This window comes from Aythya marila, assembly GCF_965140915.1.
Source record: "Aythya marila genome assembly, chromosome: 4".
NCBI classification, from domain to species: Eukaryota; Metazoa; Chordata; class Aves; order Anseriformes; family Anatidae; genus Aythya; species Aythya marila.
The window spans coordinates 74,747,468-74,767,607 of NC_139045.1; the positions used below are offsets into that span (position 1 = coordinate 74,747,468).

At 42.4% G+C, this 20,140-nt stretch overlaps 1 protein-coding gene across 2 annotated transcripts in view; it reads left to right on the forward strand.

The window, feature by feature from the left end:
- The window catches only part of ATRN (attractin), a 145,043-nt gene that overhangs the window by 64,752 nt on the left and 60,151 nt on the right, over positions 1 to 20,140 (forward strand). For both annotated transcript variants that reach the window (XM_082760179.1, XM_082760180.1), the window contains exons 15-24: positions 268 to 449; positions 2,644 to 2,860; positions 4,127 to 4,312; positions 6,548 to 6,781; positions 7,510 to 7,647; positions 13,302 to 13,395; positions 14,282 to 14,334; positions 15,952 to 16,046; positions 16,597 to 16,675; positions 17,076 to 17,233. In XM_082760179.1, the coding sequence (XP_082616305.1) occupies positions 268 to 449; positions 2,644 to 2,860; positions 4,127 to 4,312; positions 6,548 to 6,781; positions 7,510 to 7,647; positions 13,302 to 13,395; positions 14,282 to 14,334; positions 15,952 to 16,046; positions 16,597 to 16,675; positions 17,076 to 17,233 (1,436 nt within the window). The remainder of the gene's footprint in view (positions 1 to 267; positions 450 to 2,643; positions 2,861 to 4,126; positions 4,313 to 6,547; positions 6,782 to 7,509; positions 7,648 to 13,301; positions 13,396 to 14,281; positions 14,335 to 15,951; positions 16,047 to 16,596; positions 16,676 to 17,075; positions 17,234 to 20,140) is intronic.

A 20,140-nucleotide genomic window follows, 5' to 3' on the forward strand; every position in this document is an offset into this window, starting at 1 on the left:
GAAATGATTTTACTGTTTGATGTTGAAGTAAGTGCTTTGACTACCTACTGCAGATAACCAAGTGCTAATGTCACACTTCAGCTCCCCTAAGGAGCTTTCTTCTTTGTAGGATTTGTACATAGATGGCTTTGAGCATGCCAATGAGTCGTGCTGGTTTTGAATGGGGCTGTAAGCTTTGGTGGAAGAGCTCTTTCACCACTTCTGATGTTGTGAAGGCCACTTGCACCTTGGTTTTACTTCCTTTTTGTTTTTTTTCCCCCCCCCCAGAAAATATCTGTGGAACAAACTGGCATTTGGTTAGCAATTCCTGCTTGAAAATTACGAACGCGAAGGAGAACTACGATCACGCCAAGCTCTCCTGCAGGTCCAATGGTGCTTCGCTGGCTTCTCTCACGACCCAAAAAAAGGTAGAATTTGTTCTAAAGGAGCTGCAGAAGATGCAGTCTTCGGTGAGTGCTTCTCTTTTATGTCCTCTGAGTAATTAAGCTCTGACTGTGGAAGAGACCTTGCTGTGGTATTGTATGCTCTGTGCAGAGCAGACATGCCTCTTAACTGAAAAGGACTGATTTTTCTTTTGAAATTCAACATACCCTATGGGTGTTTCTGAAGAGAAATTGTAGAGAATGTAAATGGGAAAGATAAATACAAACATACACGCTGCCTCAGAGGTAGTGCTTTCTGTAATGAAATCACGTGCACATTTCTCTTGTGGGATACACGACTGCAACAGGAGTGTGAGCGGTTCTCCTGTGACATGTACACAACATTTTATAAATAAAGGTCCCTTTGGGGACACCAGAGGTGTTTAAAGTAAAGCATTTAAAGTTATTTATTCCGTTCAGGAAAGCACTGTTTAAAATGTCAGCTTCTTACTCTGCAGACCTGCTTGGCTTATTCGGAGTTATTTATGTTTGATTTAGTGGCAGGTGCTTTCCTGTCTGAGCGAGAAGTGAATTGGAATCTGTCCCTCCTCATGCAGCAGTAAAATAAATATTTTTTTTTTCCAGTCACTTGCGGAAGAGCAGAGGCATTCAGGGCAGGTTGTGTAGGTGGTGCTAAAGCCCTAGCAAAGAAGGATGCCGTGTGGCTTCGCTGAAAGCCTGCTTTGAGCTGCAAAGCTGCTAGGGCTTGACAGCGTGTCAGAGTGCCTCCTCTGGGGTCTCAGGGCTGGCAGTCAGGAAAAGTTGTATTTGGGGAAAAATGAGTCTGGAGGCAGTTAGGATTGGTACTTTTCAGAGAAGAACATGCTTAAGTATTGAAGAGAAATATTGCCCTTTCAAAACAAGAGCGTTTTCTGCCTTGATCCCCTTTGTGATTTTAAAGTGGTGCTTCGACAATGACAGGGTTTTGAAGGGGCTTCATTTTAGCCAATAAAAGGTAAGGGACAACTCACTCAGGGTGGTTTGTTAAACCTTTTGTTAAGGCAGAAAGCCAAGTATTGCAAAAGTATGTGGCTCTTAACAGCTCCAGGAACAGTTAAGTGTAGTGTAAATTCCTAAAGACACGTGTCAACCTTTCCATAACGGTTCTTGAACCTTCGCGCTAGAGGAAACAAAAAAATTCATGTACATTTTTTTTCCCTCTACAATATCCTTTAAATGTGAGCCCTAGAAATCGAAGCAGACTATTAGCTCATTTTAGCTGATAGTATTAAGTGTTTGCAAGGGGGGGAAATGCCTTTGCTGAAAGGCCAGCCCACGGCTGGTGTTTGATCTTGGGCCCCACGGTGCCGTGCTGGGGGATGCTGTGCCTCACAGTTCCTTCTTTTTGAAATAAGCTCTGTAAAAAGAGGAAAACGTGTTGGTACGTGGTGCTGTAACTCTTGCTGTTAGGAGCTGTGGTTCTAAGCCTTAAGAGTGCATAAAATCCCTTGGAAGTAGGTGGCTGTTATATGGCAGCGAGGGAAGATGCAGGGTCTGAAGCCTTCCTGGGACAGCTGTGCCACCGAAGCGCTTTGCTGGAGAAAAGATTGGGAACAGGAAAATAACATATTCTACCTATACAGTTAAAATTCCTCTCCCCAAAATAAACCTGTGCCAAAAAATAAATTGCCAGTGGAAGTAGTTGTGTTAGAGTTTTTTTCGTACCGAGGTGTTTTTTTGTTTTTGTTTTTTTGCCAGTGGAGCAGTACTCATTTGGATTTGACCTGCTCTCTCTCTTCTTTCCTCCTCCACCCCCGTATATACACACAAACAAACAGCAGAGCTCTCCTAGCAAGCTGTAGAAAAAGTATAGTGTATTAGTTGAATTATGTAGGCAACTGCTAGATTTCTTCCTCCTGTCAAAGTAGATCCAGCATTTTTTGAAGTATCTAGCCATTTATAAGAGTCACAAACATATAAAGAGCGACTTGCAGTTAATTTCTTAGTTAGCTGGTGTGAATGTTTGACCCGTGCCTCTCCTGGTAGAGATAAGTAGAAATGTAGTTTAAAAAATAAAAAAAAAATGGTGTTTTCAGAAGAATTTCTCCATCTCAGTGCCATCTGAATTAAATGCTACAGAGCAACATATTACTGTAATATGTTTTTGCAACACCAAACCTGTCGAAGTTACTTAAGAGCACTGTATGGTGATGCTTATTTTCTTTTAATACCAAAGCTAATAAAGCTGTGTATTGAATCTACCATTCTGCTTTATTTCTAGTCCAAAACGTTGACTCCGTGGGTTGGACTGAGGAAAATCAACGTGTCGTATTGGTGCTGGGAGGACATGTCTCCCTTCACAAACACCCTGCTCCAGTGGCTCCCTGATGAACCGAGCGACGCTGGATTTTGTGGTTATTTAGCTGAGCCTTTGCAGCAGGGACTGAAGGCAGCAACGTGTATCAACGAAGTCAACGGCAGCGTCTGCGAAAGGGCAGGTAACAATAGCTCCAGCTACTCTGTCTCGTGGTGGGCAGGTTGACTGATAGGTGTTTATATTTCCTAAAGAGTAAACAGGATCCCATCCGTTATGTTTACAGCTGGCTGCTTCGTGACTTTGCCAAAGAAAAGTGGTTCTGAGAAAATGTCTCGTGTAGGTATTTCAAACAAAATTGGACATTTTATAAATAGCTCCACGCTTACAGTGTTAACTCTAAAATGCTTAAAGTACACTAGAGTTTAATTATTTTTCTCTACACCGCATACCTGAATGTGACATTTAGGTTAATTATGGTATGGAGCAATCTACTGTTTAAAAATAAATAAATAAAAGCTACTTTCCAATTGAATTCCCCTTCCTCCCCTGCCATGCTCCATAGCCAGAGGAGGATTTTATCAAAGTTTGAAATTAATTGGGCAAGACACTTTGGAGATATGAGAACTTTGAAAAAGAAGCTATTTGCTTTTGGGAAAAGTCTTCTAGCTTTGTTGGAACCACATATCTTTATAAAAATAGCTTGGTATGTTAACTCTACATGATAGTTGATTATTTCTGAACACCAATTAATGATTTTTTTAAATTTTAAGAAAGTTGGCTGATTACGTAACATTTGTAAGTGAGCTGCACCACTTTAAATTGTTCTTTGTGGAAGTGCAGGGTGCAGATCATGAGTGTGGAGTCCTAACTCAATATTTTGTCTTTATCTTAGCGTATTTTATATTGTTTTAAGCTTTGACTAGTTTTTATGGCCTGAGGACAGTCACTTAAAACCGATGATAAAGCACTGGCTCACACCATAAATTCCTGGCTTGGTTTTGCTTTCGGTACTCATTTTATGTGTGTAACTGATCAAATAACTTAAAACACATCCCAGTGTGTTAATTTAAAAAGTGGAGTTTCTCCCATCAAACACTGGAATGGGCTGCCCAGGGAGATGGTGGAGTCTCCATCCCTGGAAGTCTTCTCAAAGTTTCATAATTCAATGATTCGCAGCACTTTAGATGGGAAAATGCTGAAGGACCACATCAACAAACCTACAGAAATATAAAGTTCACATTTATGATACCATTTAATGTGTTTTCTGTCCACCTTAAAAGCATAATAAGAGAAATGACGTTACAGTGCATAGTGCATTTCCCATATTTACAAATAAAATGTTTCAAACCCATGATACTGCACTATATTTCAGTCTGAATAACCTACCTAGGGGGTCGTTACCTGTTTCTTTCTGGGCAAAAGCTGACTCTCACCCTCCTGCCCGCAGCTAACCACAGCGCCAAGCAGTGCCGCACGCCCTGTGCCCTGCGCACCATGTGCGGGGAGTGCACGAGCGGCAGCTCCGAGTGCATGTGGTGCAGCAACATGAAGCAGTGCGTGGACTCCAACGCCTACGTGGCCTCCTTCCCCTATGGGCAGTGCATGGAGTGGTACACCATGAGCAGCTGTCCGCGTGAGTAATTGCTTCTGCATCTTCTTTCCCGGTACAAAAAAGGCAGGGATCTATTGGAAAGAGTGCAGCGGAGGGCCACAAAGATGGTACGGGGCCTGGAGCATCTTCCCTGTGAGGAAAGGCTGAGAGGCCTGGGGCTGTTCAGCCTGGAGAAGAGAAGACTGAGAGGGGATCTCATCAAAGTTCACAAATATCTGAAGTGTGGGGGACAGAGGGATTTGGCCAACCTCTTCTCAGTGGTTTGTGGGGGCAAGACAAGGGGCAACGGCCACAAAATGGAGCCCAGGCAGTTCTGCACCAACATGGGAGAGAAGTTCTTCATGGTGAGGGTGACAGAGCGCTGGGACAGGCTGCCCAGGGAGTTTGTGGGGTCTCCTTCTCTGGAGATATTCAAGGCCCGTCTGGACACCTACCTGGGCAACCTGCTCTAGGGAACTGCTTTGGCAGGGGGGTTGGACGTGATGGTCTCCTCAGGTCCCTTCCAACCCCTACAATTCTGGGATTCTGTGATCTTAGCAGGTGCACTGAAGTCTTGCGTTTGTAGATGTTTGCTGGCAGAGTCCTGCAGATCCATTATCCTGCACGGTTGTATTCAGAGGATTCTTCAAAAATAACAACTCCATGACCCCAAGAGCTTGGAGTGTGCAGCTCCATCTTGCAGTATCCTCTGTGTAGTGTGAAGAGTTAAAGAGAATTGGGTCCTGATTACAGGGACTATCAGTTCAGCTAAATGGCAGATAGTCTAGACTTTCAACCGAGACGATGAAATCTCAACTTTTTCTTTTCAGAGGGAGATGAACTTGCTTCATTATTTGAATCCCTAGCCTTCAAATTAAAGCTGCTACATAATTTCGTATGATTAGCTTATTCTTGCATATCTTCTGTATCTCTTTTATTCGTATGTTGAGCCATGTTAATTTAATATCAGCTCATCAAATCCAAATTATGGTTTACACGAGTGTTTTACTCTGAAGTTTTGTCAATGAATATCCCACAGTAGGGATTTTTTATTTTCAATAAATGTGCTGGTTTTTTTTTCTCTTTTTAGATAGAGGTGAGGAAATTGTAAAAGATTTATTGCTTTCTGTTTTCACACCGGGAGGAAAATAGCCTAGAAATTTAAAACATGGCTGGACATTTTTGTTTAATTAATTTATGCTGAATTCTTCAGGAGCCATGTGTGGGCAGAGGAGGCAGGACAGCCGGGGTTCTCGGGGCAGCAGAGTGTGTGTGCTTCACAGGAGGGGTGCTGGGCACTCTGAGCTGCTGTAGTTGCTCCATGAACTTTTGGAAGCTGCTGAGAATGAGCCTGGTTAGAGTGTTGCAAAACAAGAGATGGAGAAAATTAGTTTCAAGTGACTCCTGAAGATGAGAGCGTAAACTTCCCATGCTGCCAGAGGTCAAAAGTTGGAGGAGAGTAGGCTGAAATAACGGGAAAAAATGTTTTTCTACTACTGTGGTTTTTTTTGCTTGTTTATTTTTAAAAGCAAATATTGTCAAACAAGATAGAAATTCTGCTCCTTGGAACACAGAATCTGCTGGGGGGCCCTGCTAGGGACGGGGGAGCCCTGCCTACGCCCACACCCTGGGACCCTTGGACATTACATATTTTTTAAGATAATTGGAAAGGAGTAGAAAAACTTCTGCATACATACAAAATTTGTCATCCCTGAAATACAATCCCACTTGAGAAAGGAGCAGGGAAAGGGCAGCAGTGCATTTTCCCCGATTCAGTTGACTGCAGATTTGCACGTGGCCCTCTGAGCACCCTAAATTGTGTTCTCTGTGCTTTCTGGTTTGGATAAAGCCTTGAAATTGTAGTGCATGGTTTAAAATGCATGGTAAAAAGATATTCAAAACAAGTAAACCAACTTTTTTTTAGTCTTTGCTTCCGGATAGCTCCTTTATAGTCCGGCCCATTGTGGATCAAGCAGAGATGTTTTGTAGGTGGGAACGTTCAGCTCTGGTTTTAGTGAGTTGTACTGGTTAGGAAAACCTTACATATGTATTGCATTGTTTCATAAGTCGCTGGTTGGTTCAATCTTTGTAGTTATCTTAGATTCTAGAATAAATATGCTGATAGAAATGAACAGATACACTTTTTGCTGTGAGTACCTGAAAAAATATTCACAGGCTTTGGGGAGAGAAATACTTGAGGTCACAGAAGATATGCGAATCGTTCTGCTGTGTTTTAAGACAGCGATTTATGACACAATTTGATGTTTGTTTTTACAGCTGAGAACTGTTCAGGCTACTGCACGTGCGCTCACTGTTTGGAGCAGCCAGGCTGTGGGTGGTGTACCGACCCCAGCAACACCGGCAAGGGCAAGTGCATCGAAGGCTCCTATCGAGGGCCCGTCAAGATGCCAACCCCGTCTGCCACAGGGAAACACAGCTTGGAGCCTGTCCTTAATATCAGCATGTGTCCTGCGGAGAACAAGTACAATTGGTCCTTTATTCAGTGTCCAGGTGAGTGTGTAAGTTTTAACTGGTCAAACAAAACTGGTAGCAAAAGTTAAATGCGAGGTGAGCGGCTTCATAAGGTGGCAGTGATGTTTGTGTTCCCACGTGGGGGGAGAAAAAGAGCTTGGAAGACACATAAGAAATAACACATTTGGAGATGCAAGGAGTTGTAAGGTAAGGTAAGCTCTAGAGATGTGCTTTGTGAAGATTTAGCTAGGTTTTTCCCTAACCCATGCATTATTCTAGTGAGATTTTTTCTTTCTTCAAACCTTAACTGAGTTTTTAACTTTTATTTACTTACATGCTTTTGGGGTTCTTAAAAAGAAAAGGTTGTTCTTTCCCTGAAAGTTGGATAACTGTTAGTAATGCTTAGGGAGACGCTGAAATAAAATGTTTGAGACTAAATCTATAGAATTAAAATTACTCAAATGCTGCTAAAACCTCCCTTCCCCATTCCTCCTTGTATATCTATCTATCCCACCTGCTGTTTCCAGACCAGTCTGTCCAATATTCACGTAGTTGTTTGGAGCTCAGTTTACTGTGTGTTGCTTTAAATTTCAAGTTTTCTGTGCACACTTCTCTTTGATTTCACGTATCTGTAGCAAGACTGCAAGAGCATCTTTGGAAGTTGTATGAAGTGGTTTCAGTCAGCCTCTCTGGAGCACAGACTTCTGAGGTGCTATGTGACATACTGTACTTGAACACAAATACTCATCCTTCTCTGTTTTCTTCAGCCTGCCAGTGTAACGGGCACAGTAAGTGTGTAAATGAAAGCATCTGTGAGAAGTGTGAAAATCTGACGACTGGCAAGCACTGTGAAACTTGCATCTCTGGCTACTACGGCGATCCTACTAACGGAGGAACGTGTCAGCGTAAGTGATGCCTTAAGTCTTCCCCTGCGGGAGTCTTTGATGTTTGGTTTTCTGCTCTTCACTCATTCCTCTACTATCTTCACCGAAATTATAGCCTGATAATACATTTTTTCTTTCCTGTGAGCAAGGCACAATCCTTGCTTCTTCAAATCAAAGATACAGAAATTCCTTGATGAAATTCTTTGACTTGCGCTGCGCAAGATTAAGATGATTTTTACCCTCTTTTGTAAACTTCAAATGACCACGCTGAGAAATGGGTTGGCTTTAGTGTTTGACAGTCCTGTTTTGAAAAGGAACAGTGTTAATCCCAACGTCTTGGACAAATTTCTGCTTATCTAAATTCTGCATTCTATTACATTTGGTTAATGTCTTGTGCATTTATTACTATAGATGTCTGCTTCATAAAAGGATTGCCATATTTCACAGAGGGGTTGGCTGGGTTTCAGTTGAGGATTAGGTGATCCCTTGTAAAATTGAATTTTAAGTTTGCAAAGAGCTTTGAGTCTCTTTGACACAAAGTACTTTTTCAATTGTGTAACATCCAGTCAACAAAACAGAAAGAATTCTTTCCTGAAGGACCCATGAAGTTCTCTTTGGTAATATGGAGAAATAAACATGTCAGATTTGGAGTTTTGTCCTTGAACATTGCAATATTGTTCAGAATTGCTGCAAATTTTGTAGCATTGTCGCACGGAGACACCAGTTTTAAACCAGCATCCAGCTGTGATAGGTGATAAGCAGACGTAAGGGAAAATGGTTCTTGCTCTAAAGAGCTTTAGTGGAATATACATGTAGTTAGGTGGAGTGATTGCAATTAGACACAACGATGGGAAAGGTAGAACAGAAATAACATTGTGTGGTGTGCGAGCAGTAACAGTGCTTCTTTGACATGAGTGCAGGTGGTTTGTATGCATCCTGGAAGAATAAATGAAGGTCAATAATAACGGGAGATTGAAGGCTTGGAGTTGCTCCTTCCAAGCATGGAGGTGATCCAGGAAGAAAATATTTGGAAATTCATCTAATATGTTTACCGCAAGTTCAAGGTGGGAGTCAGCAGCTGGAGCACGTGTGTCCTGCTTGCTAAAGCAAGAACAAGTGGGTGATGTTTGAGGCTATGAGGAAGAACCCCTCAGTGCACTGATTCAGGATTGCTTTCCTGGCTGTGCTCTGGATGAGTTGCAGAGGGGCAGGGGTGCCCTGTGTAGAGGAAAGGGTGTTGGCGTACCTGGGGTATGAATTTATGACAGCACAATGACACAGCTACAAAGGAAAAGGTGCATCTTTGACACTTTATTTCAGAACATTATCTGCAAGATTAAATACTGCTGATATTCTTTAACTCATTTTGCATGAAGATAATTTGAAGTGCGGGAATGAATACATTGAGACGGAGTTGGCATGAGAAAATATAAAATCCTACTCCGAGCATTCAGGTTTAATCGTTGGATCACAATGTGCCTTTTCATATTTGTTGCTTTTCTATGCGTGTGGAAATTCAAGAGTAAGTTACTTTGGACTCTTTCATATGAGGATTGTCCAAAAATAGTTTGTTGTTGAGATAACAAATGATAGACTAAAGTCATCCAGATGCCTGAAAAAGAAATTAGAAAATGTGTTGAGAGACTGTGGAACAGCATTCATTCTCTATCTGATGAAACCAGTAGCTCATGTCAAAAGTGCTTTGCTCTCAAGTGCTTTGGGCCCAGGTTTTTAATTTGCTGTGATTTAATGTTATTTACTGGGATGGCTGAAGACCGAGGGAGGCAGGAAGGCGGGCAGAAAGACCGACATGGATCAGAAAAGGGAAAGCGAGAGGAGATCATCCTATCTGATGCAGCCGGAGTGACTGCTGGCGATGGGTAATTTCTGTGCTCCGTGAAGAGGATTCCAGAGGGAAATGCTTCAGATGAGGATCAGCTGATGGGCAGCAAAGCAAACTGCTTTCTCTCTCCTCAAAGCCGTGGTGTCTCCTTCCTTGCCCATCAGTGATGTGCTGATCCCACTCTTTTTGGACGTGTATGTGCAGTGTTGTGTGCTGCTGTGTTTGAAAGCCCGTGGTCATATCTGTGCTGCAGACAGCTCTTGGTACACTGCACCCTGATGTACAAGCATCTGTGCTTTTGCACGCTTAGCGTGAGCCCTTGTGCAGATCTGCAGCACCAACCCAGTGGCCCCAGCAACACGGGGATCATAAATATCCTCAAAATAAATATCCCATACTGGCAAAACGTGGGTGTTTTGGTATTTCCAGTTCAGACGAGATGTTAGGAGGTTTAGTGACAGTTACAGGGACAGCAGCACCTTTCAAACAGGCAAAGCTGAGCAGAGCTTGAAGGCATGCTAATGCACTTGGAAAGCCCGGGAGGAGAAGGAAGGACAGACTGCATGCAATAAAATGCCTTTTCCTGCTGCTCTGTGCCACCAGGGCAGCTGAACTTTGCTGTCTCGCTTGTATTTAAGAGTTTTGAACAAACTGCAGTCACCTCTGGAAGAATTGTTTGCGTATCATCACAGGCATTGGTGTTTGTGGAGCCGGGCAGATAACAACTAAATGGCAGGTAAATCGCTGCTCAGCAGCCGCTTTTAGGAAGTGCCTGACGCGGAGCAGTGTTAATCAGGAAGGGCAGGAAATGCAGCACATCAAATGTAAAAATAGCTGCAAGGTGCTTTCTCCGCATTCAGGATTTTTATTTATTTTTTTTTTGAATTTTCTGATTAAAGTTCCCCGTGAAAATATGCTAGCGGTAGATAAGGGAGTTATTTGCAAGAGAAGGGAAGGCGCTGCTCTGCCTGGAATCAGATCGCTGCTGCGGCAGCACTGCTCAACACCCCCGTGGGTCGTTTGCTGGTGGCACGGGGCTGTCTTGTCCCCCGGGGCTGCCTGGAGGACAGCTTGAAGCACTCGGCGTGGAAGCGTGGTGCCAGGCAGGTGGGTGCTGCCCTCAGGGTGCTGGCCCAGCACAAACACAGGAGGAGGAGAGGTGATCCTCTTTGTTGTCTCTGCAAATCCGTGACCCGTGGTTTGTGAAGGAGGTGGAAGGAGACTCGCTGCGGGCTGGTTCTGCTTCATCGTTGAGGTTCTTTCCATGAGTCCCAGTCAAAAAGCCATTTTTCAGTTATCTTGGCTTTCTGCTCTAGCATCAGATTCTGGGGGGAAGCTTTTAGACTCCACTGAGGGTTTTTAGCATTTGTTAATAGTTTCTTTCCAAACCCCACAGCCATGAGAACATTCCCTCTGCATGTTCCACTCCTTCAGCAAATGATCTCCAGTAATGGGGCTCATAGGAAAATGGGTAAATAAGGTCGTTGCTTTAAATAGAGATGTTTGAGCGCTAAATCTTCTCAATAAACAGGTGGCTGAAGAGCAGAGCGAGGAAGGTCCAAGCATTAGTGCTCTAGATACAGTGATCTGCATCTAAACAACATGGAACTTGAAATTTCTCTTTATCATTGTGTGCATGCATGTTGAACATTCAAACAAATTTCTGCTTACGTGTTTCAAAGCAGAAGGAAGTACAAGGCATGCTCAATAGTATTAAGAATTAGTTTTTTAGTGCCGCTAATGAGAAGTGTGTTTGGTTCACAGAATACAATTATTTTGTCAAATCTCCGTTCCATCTACTTGTTTCCACAATAGCCCTTTATGCTTCTTCATACTTTGTTCCGTGTTGCTGCTAGGAAACCACTCATCCACATCTGAGAAGCACAATTAAGCATCTCTGATACAACAGAGCTCCCGTTGCATGCCGACACAAAGAAGGCATCAAAAGGATTCATAAAATAAGGTCCAAGGTGGGCCGGAATATTCAGGATGGGGAATATTCTGGCACATACCTTGAAGTGGTTCAAAATCAAGAAAAGGTAGGTTAAGATTAGATATTAGGAAGAAATTTTTTGCTATGAGGGCAGTGAGGCCCTGTCCAGGCTCCCCGAGGAGCTGTGGCTGCCCCATCCCTGGCAGTGCCCAAGGCCAGGCTGGATGGGGCTGGGGGCAGGGTCTGGAATTAGGTGGGTTTTAGGGTCCCTTCCAACCCAAACTATCCTAGGATATTATGACTCATCGCCCTGTTTCTGAATGAGGAGACACCAGCCTTTAAGCATTCTCTTTCCAGCGAGCACTGAGGGATCTCCTCTTCACAGACTCTGAATGTTCTGGGCTCCCTGGTACAACAAGGACAGGGATCTCCTGGAAAGAGGCCAGCAGAGGGCCACAAAGATGACACGGGGCCTGGAGCATCTTCCCTGTGAGGAAAGGCTGAGAGGCCTGGGGCTGTTCAGCCTGGAGAAGAGAAGACTGAGAGGGGATCTTATCAATGCTTACAAGTATCGTATGAGGGAGACAGAGGGATTTGGCCAACCTCTTCTCAGTGGTTTGTGGAGACAGGACGAGGGGCAATGGCCACAAGATGGAGCCCAGGCAGTTCTGCACCAACATGGGAAAGAACTTCTTCATGGTGAGGGTGACGGAGCACTGGGACAGGCTGCCCAGGGAGGCTGTGGGGTCTCCTTCTCTGGAGATATTCAAGGCCCGTCTGGACGCCTACCTGGGCAGCCTGCTCTAGGGAACTGCTTTGGCAGGGGGGTTGGACGTGATGGTCTCCTGAGATCCTTTCCAACCCCTACAGTTCTGTGATTCTGTGATTCTTTCCCTTTTCACGTCGCGTGCTCCTCCATGCCCAGCTCCAGATGAACGCGTCTTCCAGATCATTGACGGAACAGCTGCTGAAAGGCACCTACCGCCTGGAAGTTCTTCCAGCCATTATTCTAATTAGAGTTAAGATTACCTCAAAGACAACTTTGTCTTTTGTTTTGTTTTTTTATGTGCCTCCACTACTTCCTCATGCGTAAAGGTCTCGAAGCGTGGCAGCATTAGCATTTTAATTTGAATCGGGAGCACTCTCTTGAAGCAAATCTCCCGAACGCCCCCATTGCCACACTTGGGGTCATATCTCAAGCAGTTGCAGAGTACGTGGAGCTGGTCTGTTCTGGGCATGCCATGAGCCTGCTGATGTCTGATTTACTTTATCCACGACCAGGGGGCATCCAGCTTGTGAGACCAGGCTAAAAGTATTTCTAAAGTGTGCTGGGGCACGCACAAAGTGCGTTCAGCATGGACATCGTTTTCTCAGCACCAAAGGTTTTACACTGCAGATGCTCTTCCTTTGATGACAGTACTCTCTCAAAGGCCTGTTTATTTCTAGAAACAGCCCTAAAGGCACCAGGAGCTTTGCTTTACTTACAAAAAATAGCGATCACAGTTTTCTCTCAAGAGTTTTGAGTTTGAGTGAAATGTGCTAGCAAGCCCAAAATTATTCCAAATATTACCTTTTCCTTACCAGTTACGATATCCCTAGTGCTATCTAGCAACACGAGAGGAAGGTAGATTTTTGACTCTAAAAAAAAAGCCCAGTTGGATCGTGATTTCATACAAAACATCAGTCCTGCAACCTGCACTCCCTCCGTGCTGACACACGGTTCTATTTTTAGCAGCCTTTAGTATCACAAAGCAACCAGAGGACCAGTAGAGTTTCCATGTACACTTTAATTGCTGATGTATCGCAGTTTGGCATCTGAAGGACTTAATTGCTTTCCAATCTGTTTCTCTTGCTTCGTTCAACATTGCCTCCTTTTTTTTCCCCCCCTCTGCTCAACAGCTTGCAAGTGCAACGGCCACGCGTCTGTCTGCAACACAAACACGGGGAAATGTTTCTGCACCACCAAGGGAATCAAAGGAGACGAGTGTCAACTGTGAGTCCCTTTCACTTTGTTAGCTGAAATCGAAAGGCCACGCACATACTGGCGTGGAACCCCTTACATTTTTTTAATGACTGTATTTATGATGTCTCTGCTCATCTCTTCCTGCTGACAGTTGACTAACTTCATTGACTGTGCAGCCAGCCGTGCTTCCCCCGGGGGGAGAACATGAACAAAATGATTTCCCAAAGGTTTCTATTTTGAGAACGTTTCAACTGTCATGCAGGATGGATGGGGTGAAAAATAATGCCCCCGCCCCCCAAACTAAGCACCCCATTTTGTTTTAAGCCCTCACTTTATCCTAGTTACTTTTTAACTGGTAGGTTTTCAGCCTCTGTTCTAGGGGAATGTAAATATATCTGAAATAAGACTTCGACATTCAAACATTTTAATAGAGCTATTTCAGAGCAGCAAATTTGCTGGAGGTTTCTCTGTAACATAACAGAAATGCTTTTAATGTCATGTTAGTGGAAATACTTTCATTTCAAATAATTTCATTGCCAGGTTTATTTTTGAAGCGTTACTCACATAAGTAAACATTTATAGGACTAGATCCTAAAATGGACATAAATGTAAATGGAAACGTTAGGTTTTGACTGTTGCAATCCAATTCCATCCACTGTGAAGAACTGTTAAATACCCTCTAAGTGGATGCAAAAGTTAATTTCCATAATTTTGTATTTTATTTTAATGGCATTATAGTTTGTTTTGCAGGGATCTTGGAGATTTATGTAATTTCTTAAGAAACTCAGTACAGCTCAGACCTGCATTTTTTATTTTTAGTTGAGTACTGTATTGGAACAGGTGGTGGTTTTTGATTTTTAGTGGCTGGGAACAAACAGATCTGAAAAAATTAATTAAAAATATTTATTTTCTTTAGGTGTGAAGTTGAAAACAGATATCAGGGAAATCCGCTTAAAGGAACATGTTACTGTGAGTATAGCTGGGATTTTGTTTGTAGATAACAAATGTATGATGTTGGAAATACATTTAAAATTCAGTTGCCTCAAATCAGTTTAAAATGCAAGGGATTAAGGATAGGACTAGAAAATACTTCTTGAGAACTTCAACTTTGACTAAGGTCTTGTTTAAAGAAAACCAGCTCTTCTTGATACTCTTCTTGTCTTTGTCGCAATTGGAACTTTCAGAACAAAGTTTTGGATTTTTTTTCCCCATGATCTTGAAATGAAATCTGGTTTTCTGGAAAACACTTTGCAATATATACCTAAGTAAGTAAAAATCAAGGCATGTTTTTAGAATTTTTGCTAGCTATTTTTTGAATTTCATTCGATGTTAGAATGGGTAAGGCTTCAAAATCGCCATGTTTCCTCTGAAATGAACAGTTGGATTGCCATGCAACTCAAAAGACACATTGCCAAGATTCAGAGTACTTAATGGAAACTCTCCAGCTTCTATTTGCAAATACTAGCAATCAGCACATTGGCAAGCATGGACAGATATAATCTTAAATTACATAAAGGTACAAGTCTCCGATAGTATTTTTGTGAAACGCAGAAACTGGCAATGTGCTTTATTTAACAAATTTCAAGTCTGCTTGCGTAGCGAAGCAAGGACACCGATGACATCTCATGATAATCTATTTGCAAGGATGACCCACCTCATTGGTGCTAATAGCACTGCTGGTAAAGTGGACAAAAAGGGGGAAAAGAAATTTACAACTCTCGCAAGAACAACCTTGTGCTATACAATTTCAGTCTCATTTGATTTTCTTCTTTGGAAATTTCTCTCATAGTGCTTCATAAAAGTTTTAGGTATGCATCAGAGGCTTGTGTGGCTCGTGTCAACCCAACAAGGGAGGGCATTAAGAGAAAAATAATACCTGCTGTATAGCTTCGTATTTATTATTGCTTGGAATATCTTTGCATGGCTTTGGGACTGTGTACAGGTCAGAACACTGTGCTTTAAGAAAAGGATACTGAAATGGAAGGATACTGACGTATCCCCAAAGCTGGTTGTGCACTGCCAGTTACCAGAAGTGATACCCAAAACCTAATCAGACATGAGCAGCAGGACACACTGGTGGACCAAACAGTGGTCCTGCCATACCAGGGCACGATGTGATGGAGAGCAGGATGGCAGCTGGATTGTGACCAAGCAGCTGCTCTATAGACATCCTCCTTGTACAGAACCTTAACAGGTATGGAACTTAATCCCCTTCTAAATGGGGATTATACAGACTATTTTATTTTAGTAATATTCCATAAGAATGTGGAGGTACTGCAGTATGGAAAAAGGAAATGTCTTGGCATGTTTTTTTCAACTTATGTGTATGAACAGTCATTCAGATTAGGACTGGAGGCTCTTGTCTGGAAAAGGTAAGCTCCTTCCAGTTGAGCCCTCTAGGCTTAACTTCAAAAGGATGAGCGTGTCCCTTTTGTGTGGGATTGTGCATAGGGTGGACTCATTCATAGCAGCGTGGCGACTCCTAGTTGTGCTCAAGGAGTGCTGTACTGTAATGGTATGCCTCGCTCTGCAGAAGTTTGTTCTGCTCCAAGAGCTGGGGTCACTCTCTCTATGCATTCCTTTCAGATACTCTTCTCATTGACTATCAGTTCACCTTCAGCCTTTCTCAAGAGGATGATCGCTATTACACAGCAATCAACTTTGTAGCAACACCTGAAGAGGTAAATTCTCTACTTTCTCTTTAAACATCACCCTTTGGGTACATGTTTGTCTCTTCCTGGCCATGGACAGGATGAGTTTTACAGTATGGTGAGTCTCCAGAGGTGGTCTTTTAACATAGCATGTGTGTCCAGTTCTGCAAAGCAACAAGAAATTTTTGAGCTTTGATTGGCAAAGTTTCAAATATTCATGGTAAAATTTCATAGGAACCAACAACTATTTCATAGTTGATTTTTTTACAGTTGTTTAAACAACTGCTGAGCAATTCTAGTTTTGATTGCTGTTCAACACATACCTCGTGTATCTGTTCTTGTTTTATGCACATGACTTGTTTTGTTCTTTATTATGCTTTCCTTGGGGAGGAGAATACTGCTTTCAGAAAATGGAAATAGTTTTCTAGGCTGTCATTTGCTTAATGTGATGATGCTTGATGTATTTGCTTCACGTAAATAACAAATTCCAAGATTTTTTGCCAGTGAAGGTTTGCTAGAAAACAGTACAGTAAAATTGCTTATTGTAAAAATTATTTTTTATTCTTTTTTTTCCCCCTAGCAAAACAGAGACCTGGACATGTTTATCAATGCATCTAAAAATTTCAACCTCAATATTACTTGGTCAACAAGTTTTGCAGGTAAAATTAGCATGATCTAAGTTGCTTGGTACCTTGCTTCAGTTATCAGTTTTTGACAAACGCAGATTTAATTGAGGAAACGTCTGTCATTACCTATGAACTTGCTATGTAGTGCCCTTTAATGTTAGGCTTGGGGGCAGAAGGAAAATGTTAAAAAGAACTGCGTTTTTCCATCTTAATGGTGTATTTTGGAAACAGTGGAGGAGCTAATTTAATTTTTAGGAACATGATATTTTGGCATACAGTGATTTTGATAGTGTGGTGCAGCTTAACGTTGTCATGTTCAGATGAATGGTTAATTTTATAGCATTATTATTCTGGATGATTAGCTCTTTTTATTTGTCGCTTAAAATATGCATTGAAACATCTTTTCTTGTTACTTCTTAACATTTGAAAACAGCTGGCACGCAGGCTGGGGAGGAAATTCCAGTTGTTTCAAGAACTAATATAAAAGAATACAAGGACAGTTTCTCCAATGAGAAATTTGATTTCCGCAACAATCCGAACATCACTTTCTTTGTTTACGTCAGCAATTTCACCTGGCCGATAAAAATACAGGTAGGATTTGTTACCAAGAGTACAATTCTTTAAAAGTATGTTGTTTCTCTTGAGCAATGTGGCAATTGCAGCGATCTGTTTGTTCTCCAAACTGTGAGAATTCAAGTTGTGTTTTTGCAGTGGAAAGTGTCACTAACCTTGCATATTCAAAAATAATTGTGCAGGCATAACAGTGCGGGGAATATTAATCTGATAAGGGGACAGTGGAAGGTCCTACTGTTCCAAAATAAGGAGGATGGCTAAGAAAAACGAGGCAAGCAGTTGCAAAATGAGTAAAACCAAAAAACCACAGGCCCTCTAGTCACAAGAGAGGAGGGAAAACCAAAAGGAAAAGGAGAAGTTAAATGTTGGTCAAATAAAATTGTACCTATACACTATAGTCATAAGTACTATCGAGTAGTTTGTGAACCTGTAGTACTCAGACAATGAGGAAACAGGGGAGGAATTAAGCGTCAGATAATAGGGAATATAAGCTTATGATACATACTTTTGCTGTGGGCTCCTGCTTGCAGGATGTCCACCATTGCTATCACGAATAAAAGAGCTCCTTCACTGAGATCCTTGCCTGAGCCTGTGTTATCGGCTGCAGATCGTTTCTCACAAAACGAAACCAGCTCTCAATGTAATCCTGCAGCAGAGAAAGGGTTACTCAACCCAGTGGATCTGGAAATGTGCTATGAAGTCAAGTGGGATGCTCGCCTATTAATTGGGCTATGTTCTAATCAGGGCTTTGGCTTTAAAGGTGCACATCTTGATGCTGAAGAAAGCAGCAAAGACTCAGCCAAAAAACAAGCCCAGAATGAGAATACCCAAATGTTCTTAGTGTCTCTTTTTAACATCTTGTTCTTTAAAGGCACAGCTGGAGTGCCATCCCTCTTTCTCCTTGTGCTGCAAAAGACCTGTGGTACCTGCAGAATAAGATCGAGTTCATTCTTTCCCTTAATTCGGTGCAGTCAGTTAACACACACCTTGCCTCCGGTGTCAGACTGTCTGATGATAATGCTAATGCTGCAGAAGCAGTGGATGAAGCTTGGTGGATCATGAAAATGCTCATAGATCACAGGCTGCAATCACAGAGACTCTGCAACTGCTGCTGCAGCTAATAATTCAGAGCAGCCTTGGGCACCTTCTTGCTCTGGGCTAATCCAAGTATCAACGCACGCTGTACTCAGAGTGATACAGGGTCTCTTTGAAGGGTAAAGCTACTACTGGGTCTGGAACAGAGCTCTCAAATGAGGCTCTATATATTTGATGAATTTGAATTCCCACATTTGACCAAGTCTCTTTACACAAAAAAAAAAGGCATCAATCAATCTCCGCCCTTATTCAACCAATCTAACCAATTACCAAATGAAAGCTGGCAACTTCACAACGATTTACTTGATATTTCAGTCATATGTGGTGCAGAAGCTCACTGTTGGGGTCACTTCCAACAAAGATAATACACATTATTATCATATTGAGCGAAGAAATGAGGTCTACCTGGAAAATTGCCCGTAGGCTATGTTTTTCAAGGTGTTTCCTGAACTTTTCTGAAAACATTAGGAATACTTGTGGAATGTCTCCTTTACCTTCTGGTAAAGAGTGGTTTTAAATGCTTAGGAGACTTTGTATTGTTGGTAGATTTTGTTTCTTGGAATACCACTTACATTATTGGTAATCATTCTCTGGTTTCTGCTTTACCAGTTGTAAAGTCTTAGTTCATTGTCAAGTCCTAAGTTTTAGACATGAAGGGATTTGCAAGAACTTCAAGTTTATGTCATTGGCTACACAAGCAGCAAGCACTGAGGCAGGCACATGGTTTTCCAATTAGTGCAGCTCTCAGTAGAGCAAGTGAAGTCCCGTGTACAAAGTCAGGCACTTGCACGATGATTTATTTAAATTTTCAGGCATCTCGTCCATCAGATTGGTAATCAGAGCTGTCAGGAAGAAATACATAATTTATTTTATAACTTACAGGTTGTGCGTTGACTGATATCAGTGCTGACGGCCTTCCACAGTCAGCGCTGGACCTACCTTCCCCTGAATTATTTACTTTGCTATTTCATGTTCAAAGCTGGGTGTTAGAACTTGGCAGGTGTTTAAGGACCGTACTGATTCCTGTCCCTTAACCTTTCCTGTGCTTTGTCTAATGTCCATCCTACTTGTACTTACAGTGAATTTCTGCATGCTTTTCCAACGCCGGCATGGTCACTAAGCCTGAACGTCCCCTTTGTCTCCTTGTTTGACAGCGAGGTCTGCTGCCTTCCCTGGAGGTGTTCGGACAGCTCATCTCTTCTCTCTGCCTTCAGTGTTTGTTGGCTTAAGTAAGACAAAACCTCACTGAAACAGGTTATCTAGGTGCTCGGTTGCCTCATTTGTCTCTCCTCTGTGCTTCATCTCATGAAATCACATCACATCATCTGACTTGTACACTTTTGGTCAGCCTTGATAAGGATAGGCCTCACTGTTTCCTTGTACAGCCGTGTTTCTGGGTCCTTTATGGACCTTTCTAGGTTCTTTTATGGCACTATTTTGCTTTGCTCGTTCTCGTGGCTGTAGTGATTAATAGTCCCTTATTCATTTTAATATGGACTAATATACCCCGCTCTTTTACACCCTTGCTTGCCAACTGATGAGCTCCCAGCCTTGAGAGCTAACATTCTTCTCAGCCCCTAATAGCATCGTAAAATGTTATCCCGCTGCTGTTACTGGATAATATTGCCAGCCCTAAAGATCATCTAGTTTTTCCTTCGGTGTTATTCTTTCCTATATTTTTACTGTTAATCCCCTTCAACTTTGTCAGCAGAGCGTATGATTAGCACTCTTTTTTTGGGGTCTGTGTCGTTAATGAGAATATCTTTCTTTGCTACGAGGACAGGCTGCCCTGAGGAGCTGTGGCTGCCCCATCCCTGGCAGTGCCCAAGG